Raw genomic sequence first — 10,477 nt, 5'->3', positions numbered from 1 at the left:
CACAGAGACAGCCCCTGCCCCAGGGAGTTCACAAGCTAAGATTTAGACAAGACATGGTGAAAAAACAGGTGGAAGGTCAAGTTAGTCATCAGGATGTTCTCAGCCATCACAAGTCTAGCCACTGTTTAGCTCTGATAAAAGCACGTTAGATTCAGATACTTTAAGACCAGAAAGGACCATTCTGAACATCTAGTCTTGTCTAACACAGGAAATCTATGGCCTGTATCTAGCTCAAAAACTGGTGGTTGTACTAGTAGAAAGTCATACAGTGTCGATTTAACAACTCTACGCAATGGAGAATTTATCACGCCCTATTAGCAAGCTGGTTAGAGACTCTCCTTAAAAAATGTTCATCTTATTTCACATTCAACTTCCAGCAACTGGATCTTGTGACACTTAGCTCTGCTGGGTGAAAGAGCCCCTCTAGCACCAGATATTCTCTTTAATTAGCTAAACTGATTGAGCTCCTTTAGTAATGTAAAGTAGCTCTCCTCTGAGCTCGCTAATTTTCCAATATCCATTTTATCCAGAGATTTCCAAAGCATCTCCCATAGAAAGTGTACCCTTAATGCCTGATAAAGAGGAAACTGAGGCACAGTGAAACTAAACTTGCCCACAGTCACACAGCTGGTGAGTGGCAGAGCAGGGAACTGAACTCAGATCTTCAACTCCCAGGGTGGGGTCCTTTTTGCCGCCTTTAAAAGCAACAGTACATAAATCAGAACAAGAGTTGTCTAGTTTCCCAGTTGTCAAATCTATTTTTCCTCCTTACTGTCAAGGTAGAAGTTTGCTGTATGCTTCAAGGTTGTTAGAAAAAACGAATCTCTCCTGGTAAGTGTTGAGTTAACTGCCTCACTTATCTCAATCATACGCCACAGGCCCCATTTATAATTCAAGCAAATATCATGGAGATCATGATCCGAGTTAGCTGTGCAATCAGAGAGCCTCTTGCTGCCCACCCCTAACCACACCTTGCTCTTAGACCTGATGGCAGAATCCTCTCTTTTCTCTCTCTCACTACAAGTGGAATCATTAAAATCAATCAGCTGGAAACCCCAGGCTTTTGTCACCACAAAAGCAGACACTTCCAAGTGAGCTCTATCTTGGGGCTATTCTGGAAACTGAAGCTAATGGAGAGTGCAGCAAGTCATCTTCCAATGGGACGTACATTCCAGGAACACAGCTGGTGTTTCACACATAGATTAGCACAATTTGTTGAGGAAGAGTCCACATGGCTTTTGTAAAGGGAAATCATGCCTCACCAATCTGTTAGAATTCTTTGAGGGGGTCAACAAACATGGTCAAGGGTGATCCAGTGGATACAGTGTACTTGGAATTTCAGAAAGCTTTTGACAAGGTCCGTCACCAAAGGCTCTTAAGCAAAGTAAGAAGTCATGAGATAAGAAGGAAGATCCTCTCATGGATCAGTGTCTGGTTAAAAGGCAGGAAACAAAGGGTAGGAATAAATGGTCAGTTTCCAGAATGGAGAGAGGTAAATAGTGATGTTCTCCAAGGATCTGTAAAAGAACTAGTCTTATTCAACATATTCATAAATGATCTGGAAAAGGGGGTAAATAGTGAGTTGGCAAAGGTTGCAGATGATACAAAATTCCTTGAGACAGTTAAGTCCAATGCAGACTGCAAAGGGATCCCACAAAATTGGAAGACTGAGCACCAAAATGGCAGATGAAATTCAATGTAGATAAATGCAAAGCAATGCACACTGGAAAACATAATCCCAACTATACCTATAAAATGATGGGGTTTAAATTAGCTGTTACCACTCAAGAAACAGATCTTGAAGTCATTGTGGATAGTTCTCTGAAAACATCTACTCAATGTACAGCTGTAGTCAAAACAGCTAACAGAATGTTAGGAACCATTAGGAAAGGGATGGATAAGACAAAAATATCATAATGCCTTATATAAATCCATTGGTATGCCCACATCATGAATACTGCATGCAGTTCTCAGACTCATAGACTTTAAGGTCAGAAGGGACCATTGTGATCATCTAGTCTGACTTCCTGCACGTTGCAGGTCACAACCTCACCCACCCTCTCCTGTAATAGACTCACAACCTCTGGCTGAGTTACTGAAATCCGCAAATCATGGTTTAAAGACTTCACGTTACAGAGAATCCACCATTTACCCTAATTTAAACCTGCAAGTGGCCCGAGCCCCATGCAGCAGAGGAAGGCAAAAAAAACCCAGGGTCTCTGCCAATCTGACCTGGGGGAAAATTCCTTCCTGACCCCAAATATGGTGATCAGTTGGACTCTCAGCATGTGGGCAAGACCCAGGAACCAGACATAGGGTGACCAGATGTCCCGATTTTATAGGGACAGTCCCGATTTTGGGGTCTTTTTCTTATATAGGCTCCTATTACCCCCCACCCCCTGTCCCGATTTTTCATATTTGCTGTCTGGTCACCCTAACCAGACACCTGGGAAAGAATTCTTTGTAGTAACTCAGAGCCCTCCCCATCTAGTGTCCCATTGCCGGCCGTTGGGGATTTTTGCTACTGGCAGTCTTTTGTAGTTCCACTACCTCCCCCCCGCCCCGCCAGCTGCAGTAGCCATGAAAGGTCCAGTCCCTTATCTACAAGGTATACCCTTTAAAATCAGATTCATCACCCCCAAAGCAACAGAGCTCCTCGCCTCTGCCCAGTAGACAAGGCCGGCTCCAGGCACCAGCCTACCAAGCACGTGCTTGGGGCGGCACCTGGAGAGGGGCGGCGCTCCGGCCGGTCCGGGAGAGCGGGGCCACGGCCGGGCTCTCCACCCTCCTCCTGGCGCTCCCGCCGATCGGGGAGAGCGGGGCCCCGACTGGGCTCGCTGCCTTCCCCCCAGCGCTCCGGCCGCCGGGGAGAGCGGAGCCGCAGCGGATTCGCCGCCCCCTCCCCAGCGCTCTGGCCGCCGGGGAGAGCGGAGCCGCGGTGGGTTCGCCGTCCTCCCCCCAGCGCTCCGGCCGGTCAGGGAAAGCGGGGCCCCGGCCGGGCTCGCCGCCCTCTCCCCGGCGCTCCGGCCAGCCGAGGAGAGCGGGGCCGCGGCCGGGGTCTCCGCCCTCCTCCCGGCGCTCCGGCCGGCTGGGGAGAGCAGGGCCCCGGCTGGGTTCACCGCCCTCCCCGCAGCGCTCCGGCCGGCCGGGGAGAGCGGGGCCCCGGCTGGGTTCACCGCCCTCCCCGCAGCGCTCCGGCCGGCTGGGGAGAGCGGGGCCCCGGCTGGGTTCACCGCCCTCCCCGCTGCGCTCCGGCCGGCTGGGGAGAGCGGGGCCACGGCCGGGCTCGCCACCCTCCCCTGCCACGCTCCCCACCGTGGGGCCGGGGGCGGCGGGAGGCGTTTTTGCCTAGGGTGGCAAAAAAAACAGAGCCGGCCCTGCCAGCAGACACCAACACCCTCAGCTGTTGTGTGTTCCTCATTTTGTATTATTGTCTCCCTGCATTTGCTTTGCTCTAAAAGAAGAGCTACTGGATTTTCAGCTTCCAAAGCTGCACTGCTGGAGGAGAGTTTATATGGGTCCTTCAGCTATGTACAGTCTGCAAATACAAGAGCTCTTGACAGTGCAAACAATGGACCTGCCTGTGCTTGTCCCTTCTATAATACAGAAAAGAAAACCAAAAACAATCCTCATTTACAGTTGTGCATGGAGCGTTGTATGGGGAGAAAGAAAAGACTCTCTCCGTGGCCATGTCTGAACTGTTTGTGTGTGAAAGCTCCAGAGACCAAGTCCTTTCCTAGAAACAGATGCACAGCTGAGTACTTCAAGCAGCTGGAGGGAAGAAACTCCCCTGGTAAATAGGGACAGACATGAATAAAAAGTCAGATCAGGGTCCTAAAGATAGCCTATTTCAAGGATGGCGAGAGGGAGGTAAGATTGCGAAACCCTGAGTGACTGACTGCTTTTTGTTTGTTTATTTGTTGAGGGCTTTGATTTAGCGTCTCTGTCTACTCCCAGAGAATGTTCTTCTACTCACGCTTCCTGAAATGGGCTGGCCTTGCTGATCACAAGATTACCAACCTCTGTACTCACTGTATGTTGCACAACTTGCTGTACTGTAAGACGGTGAAATGCAGGCAAAAGACTTTGCTCTCTGCTTTTCCCACTTGAGGAAAGTCCTGTGCCATTTGAATCACACACTTGGTCCAAGATGAAGGTTGAATTTGCTCCTCTCGCTATTCCTTTAGAGAGAAGGCTTCAGACTGCTTCAGTAGTTCATTGGGTCTTCAGTTTCCTGGGACTAGGTAAGATTTATTTTAATGTCTCTCTAGAGAAAAGTGCTATCCAAGCACCTTACAGAGGAAGAAAGAGCCTGCGACCCACATTACAGATGGGGAAACTGAGGCACAGAATTAACATTTCACACCAATACAATGGCAGAGCTGGGAATAGAACCGAAGTCCACCAGCTCCTATTGGCTGGCCACTGCCCAATGCTGCCTCCTTAGAGTGTGAGCTGCAGTACATTTGTGCAGAGAGAAGCTGTGGATGTCCCCCCCGCCGCCTGCATCTATCCCTTACCAGACTCTAAACATTCTGTAGGTTAGGAAGGCAGGATAGCATATCTCAGAACATGTTTAATAATAACGAAGAGGAGTGGAAAGTGAAGTCCTTTCTTTGGACACAAATGAGGCTGCTCTTAATTTGGAAACTGTGCCAAGATACGGGTATGTTAGGAAAAGTCTATCTTGCAGCCTGGAAATTGCATTTGCAGCTGCACTCTGCCTTGTTTCTGTTATCACTACCAGGGCCGGTGCAAGGAAGTTTCGCGCCCGCGGCAGCTCCCCTCCTTCTGCCCTGAGGCGCGCCCCCCCCACGCCAGCTCCCCCCGGCGGGGAGCCATGGAGCAGCTCCCCACCCCAGCTCACCTCTACTCCGCCTCCTCCCCGAGCACGCTGCCCCCGCTCTAATTCTCCTCCCCTCCCAGGCTTGAGGCGCCAAACAGCTGATTGGCGCCGCAAGCCTGGGAGGTGGGAGAAGTGGAGCAGCGACAGCGTGCTCGGGGAGGGGACGTAGCAGAGGTGAGCTGGGGTGGGGAGCCCTGCGGCAGCTCCCCCCCGCCCTGAGGCACCCCCGCGGCAGCTCCCCACACCCCCCGGCCCGGGGAGCAGTGCGGCAGCTCCCCACTGCAGCTCACCTCTGCTCCGCCTCCTCCCCGAGCACTCCGCCCCCGCTCTAATTCTCCTCCCCTCCCAGGCTTGTGGCGCCAAACAGCTGATTGGCGCCGCAAGCCTGGGAGGCGGGAGAAGTGGAGCGGCGACTGTGCACTCGTGGAGGGGGCGTAGGAATGCTGTAAAAAAAAAATTGGGGGCACCGCTTTTTGCCGCCTCCAAATCTTGGCGTCCTAGGCAACCGCCTAGTTTGCCTTAATGGTAGCACCGGCCCTGGTCACTACTCAAACAGCATTTACCTAGAGCTCCCTTTCTGTGGCTTTCCCTTATTTAGGGATTTATTTTAAAAAATCCCCGCAAGCTAAGAACAGAGACTTGGCAGAGTGGCTCGGAGATTCAGACTACACCCAGTCACATTCCCCCTTCTTACTCAGAGCTGGCCGCTGAATGAGTTAACCTTTCACCTCCTTAGGCTTGCCTTTTTGCTTGTCTAATTACACACATGCTCGCTGTTACTCATAAAAACACAACCCCAATGACCACAACGCCTGGACTCGAGTTAGTCTTAGGAGCGTCTACAAAAATGCATTATGGCCAAAGGATGTAGAAGCTGGTCTGCCTGCATTGAGCAGCAGAGTTCTTTGTTTAGATAAACAAAATAAAAAGGCAGTTTCCGGGGAAACCCAGCTTGGGCAAGGAACTCATTAGAAAGTTCAGAAGCCCAGAAAACCTATTATCGTGCAGGTAACAGATTCAATTAAATAATAATGGAAAGGAGTGGGAGAGACTTGCCGTTTTATTGAGGCAGTATTGTCCAATGGACAGAACAGGGGTGTGGGAGTCAGGAGAGGTGGGGCCAAATTCTCAGCTGGTGTAAGGTAGTTCGGCTGCTTTATACCAGTTCAAGATCTGGCCCCTAGGTTCAGCCACAAGATCAGGAATAAATTGGACCACTGTTCCACTGGCCAAGCCATTTAGCCTCTCTGTATCTCAGTGACTCTATAGGAAGTGGCTAATTTATTGTGGCAGATGCAATGTAACTGTGCCCTGGATACAGAGAGGCACAGCAGAGGTTCTTTGGGCAGGGAACTGGGGTCTTGCAGGGAATCCAGACCTGCAAGGAAAGCAAAGGCTGAGGTTTGGTTTTGTTGTTAACCCTCTTCTTCACACAGCGCACAGTCAACTTGTGAAACTCCTTGCCTGAGGAGGTTGTGAAGGCTAGGACTATAACAGGGTTTAAAAGAGAACTAGATAAATTCATGGAGGTTAAGTCCATTAATGGCTATTAGCCAGGATGGGTAAGGAATGGTGTCCCTAGCCTCTGTTTGTCAGAGGGTGGAGATGGATGGCAGGAGAGAGATCACTTGATCATTGCCTGTTAGGTTCACTCCCTCTGGGACACTGGCATTGGCCACTGTCGGTAGACAGGATACTGGGCTGGATGGACCTTTGGTCTGACCCAGTATGGCCGTTCTTATGTTCTCTGGCGTGGCTAAGTTTGGACTCAATGCTATGGGCCCATAGCACTGGCCCCTTTATATTATACCAGCCGCCCAAGGGCCCCTAAAGCTGCCCTAACTGGACAATTAATCCTTCCCCTTTCCCCTCCAGCTCTGAGGAATGCTTAGGTGGTGCAGAGCTGACATGGCCAGCCCTACACCATCCCAGCATGTGGGGGATTTCAGTGCATGTCAAGAGCGTGGCTGGGCAACTGCGCCTGCTCTAATTTGCCAAGTGCTGGTTTAATGTCTACTGTAGCCTGGGGAATCCAGGAATGCAAGGGTGGTGTACGGTTCCCTTTCCCCCTGCAGGTTCTGCACAGAATACAGCTCCATTGGACCCAGTGGGTCTAGGTTCTGTTCAGAGAAGTTCCTCTCCCTCATTTGAAACCTTCTTCCAACTGAGCTAAATAGCTCGTTGCTTGTAAAGCACTTGGAGTTCCCCCTGTAAGAGGTGGTATCTTTGAGGGTTTTAACAGCACATTGGTAGCCAAGCTGCACTTTAAGTGCAAGTGGAGTTCTCTAATCAGTGACGTGAACACGTTTTGCTTTATGCTGGTATAAATCAAGAGTGACCCCGCTGAAATCAATAGAGTTATGGTGGTTTAGACCCGACGAGTGAACAGAATGAGCCCCCTTGACTTCCAAGGAGTTACTTCTGGATCACACGGTTGTAAGGACAGAGCTGGTCAAAACTCAGAGTTTCAATTCTGTGAGAAATGCTGAAGTTTGTTGTTGTTCCAAATTGAAATTTCCGGGGGGCAAGAGGGCAGGGAATCAAATAGTTGGGGGGGGGGGAGTTGGTTTGGGGTCAAACAAAAATGTTTTCTTTAGATTTTCACTTCATAACTCATTATATATATAAATATGCCTGCATATACACACACACACATGCACCCATACAAAAGCCAAGGTGTTCCAAAAAAGTGTGAAAAGAGAACCTTTCAACATGGCTGAGATGCCGACAGTTTCACACCCTCCCATTCCCCCTAAACAGAACATTGTTGACATCAGAACTTTCCGCAGGAACATGTCAGTTTTGACAAGCCAGCATTTTCCGATGGAAATATATTCAGCCAGAATTTTTTTGATGAATTCTATACAAGGACATTACCCTGTAAGGTGCTGTGTGCCCTCAGCCAAGGAGGCTTAGTACCACCCAAACTCACAAGATCAGGCTCTAAATGAACAGAGTTTGGTCCTTGGCTACTAATCTCTGCCTTAGAAAGGTTCAAGGTTCAGCCCTGAGATAAGGCTTCTCCAAGGTACAGTCAATCTGTGCCAGGCATTTGCACAGACCTTTAGCTGGAGAGCCAGAAATCAGCCATTCAGCTTTACCTCCTCTGGTAGCTGTTGCTATGGTTATGCAAATGAACCAATGCAAGGAGAATGGGGCAGCTGGGAAGTAAGAGGAACCATTCTTTCTCAAGAGGGGTGCTGGATAGCTCAGCACATGAATGGCACAGCCAGATCCCAGGGGCTGGGCCAGCTCTGGGGGCAGAGTCTGCTGCAGTTTCTTTTTCAACAGGCAGACATGATCTGCATCTCCACGAGGCTGAGGTTGGGTCCTGGAAAAAGAGAAAGAGAGAGAGGCGCGCGTGAGAGTGTGTGTGTGATGAACACTGATGTCCTGCTTGCTTCAGAAGCAGAGAAAGCTTGGAGTGGAGCGTATGAAATATCAGTTTGCACCTCTCCCATCAGAAGCTTACAGCCTCAAGGGCTGCCCTAGCATGTGCCTCATCTGCCTGGAGGTTTGCAGGGCTCCAAAATCAGCAGAACCCAGCTCCATTCTCATCAACTCCTCTGCCCCTTTCAGCCTGCTTCTGCTCCACTCCCAGTGCCATGGCAGGGGCAGTTCTGCGTCTGGCCACAGGGGCATCTGCATCATGCGGATCCCCCAATGTGTCCTGGCACTTGCCCTTTGATGCAAAACTTGGGGGAAGTGGTACATGATGAAGAGGAAAGGGCACTGATCCAGAGCGATCTGCGTTGCTCGGTAAACTGGCACAAGCAAAAGATATTCATTTTAATACAGCTAAATGTAAGTGTATATAAAGACTGTAGGCCATACTTACACAATGGGGGACTCTATCCTGGAAGCAGTGGCTCTGAAAAAGATTTGGGGGCCCTGGTGGTTAATCAGCTGACATGAGCTCCCACGGTGATGTTGTAACCAAAAGAGCTAATGCGATCCTGGGATCCAGAAACAGGGGAATCTTGAGTAGGTGTAGAGAGGCACTGTATTTGTATTTGGCACCGGGGCGACTGCTGCAGGAACACTGTGTCAATTCCGCTGCCCACAATTCAAGAAGGATGTCGACAAATTGGAGAGGGTGTAGAGAAGAATCACGAGATGCTTAAAGAGTTAGAAAATGTGCCTTATAGTGATGGATCTCCTTGAGCCTATCTGTTTTGCTTAACAAAGAGAAGGTTAGGAGGTGATTTGAATACACCCTATAAGTACCTACCAGGAGAACACATACTTCATAATGGGCTCTTCAATCTGGCACCTTAGAAATGCTTACGATAATTAGCGTGTGATGTGCCATCTGGTGTGTTGGTGCATCACCCCCTACTGGATGGGATTAGAGCTACTAAATGTCTTAGGCCCTATGTTGCTGAGAGATCTTCCTTTAGTTCATGCAGTAGTGCCAGAGAGTCAGCCCCAGAGGACACCAATGTCACTTTCAGAATCTGAAGAGCCTCCATTCACAAGCCACCGTTCTTTCAAGTTAAAGACTAAATGGACAGAGACTAAAATTTCAGGAGCCGCTGGCATCTGGGCAGCTAGTTTTTCTGGGACATGAGCTCTCCTTTGACATTGACATAAGAGTCTCTCACCTTTGTTGCTTTCGCTCCTCAAAGAGGTTGTTTAAAGCCATAAAAAGCCATTGTTGATGTTTCAGGAGGTTCCAAAGAAAACCAGCAGAATTCTGAGGGAATCCAAGATGGCGTCCATGGGGTTCATTGGTTCCGCAGGGCGACATCTTCTTCCCACTGACTCCCCTGGGGCCACCACACTTCTCAGCCAATGACACCATTCATCATGTAAATTCTAGTTTGTTAGGCCCAGATCCTCAAATGTATTTAGGCTCCGAAATTCCATGGGGCCTTAATAACCAGCCTCAAGGGGAAGCCTCAGGCAAACCCTTCTAGTCAATAGCCAGTTGAGGCTGCGATTCCTACATAGTGCATTAATAGCTCTTGTTCCTGCTGTGGAGACAGGGTATTCCTTGATCATTGGGCTTCTATCTGTGCTTCATATAATCCAAATTAGACAACCATTACCTTGCAACTTATAGTATAACGGGAGCCCCCACTGCCACACTGCCTATAAAATAACCTAGGCCCAACTGTAGGTGCAAGAAGAAAATGCTCAGCAAGATCTAGCCCTGTGTTTATATATACCTCTACCTCGATATAACGCGACCCGTTTTATGGCCCCCTTTTGCCACTCCAGCCTTTTTACCAGGCATAGAGGAGCCAGATCAGGGGTGAGGGTCTCCCCCCAGTCTCTGAACTTTTTAATTGCTAGACAATGCTTGCACAGTAAAGGGCCAGATCCCTGGTTACAATGGTGTAACTTTCAGTACTAGGGTTTCATTGGAGGCTTTCGTACGGGCAGTAAGCAGCCAACAACTTCATGTGATTGAGTCCAGCAGCTCCATATCCTACAGCCCTCTGCATCTCACTATGGCAGTGATGCCCAAACTTCCCCCGTCATGCCCTCCTCCCCCCTTACCATTAATGGAATCTCTGCCCCCACCCCCTCCATTACTACACAGTTGGCTCAGCAGAGGAGTTTGGGCTGACAGCAGAGCAGAGGGCAGAATTGGGGATGGGGGAGGAGCTGGGGCTAGAGGTGGAG

The 10,477-nt window shown here is 49.7% G+C and overlaps 1 protein-coding gene across 1 annotated transcript in view; it reads left to right on the top strand.

Annotated features, from left to right (window-relative positions):
* Positions 1-4,034: 4,034 nt before the first annotated feature.
* MOGAT2 (monoacylglycerol O-acyltransferase 2) overlaps positions 4,035-10,477 on the top strand; it is a 42,770-nt gene continuing 36,327 nt past the window's right edge. The window contains exon 1 of the mRNA XM_008172211.4: positions 4,035-4,244. Coding sequence (XP_008170433.2) covers positions 4,151-4,244 — 94 coding nt within the window. The 5' untranslated portion in view covers positions 4,035-4,150. The remainder of the gene's footprint in view (positions 4,245-10,477) is intronic.

Source organism: Chrysemys picta, chromosome 1, assembly GCF_011386835.1.
Source record: "Chrysemys picta bellii isolate R12L10 chromosome 1, ASM1138683v2, whole genome shotgun sequence".
In the NCBI taxonomy this organism is placed as follows: Eukaryota; Metazoa; Chordata; order Testudines; family Emydidae; genus Chrysemys; species Chrysemys picta.
Note: the sequence above shows the minus strand (reverse complement) of the source record. Positions and strands in the feature narration are given on the sequence as shown.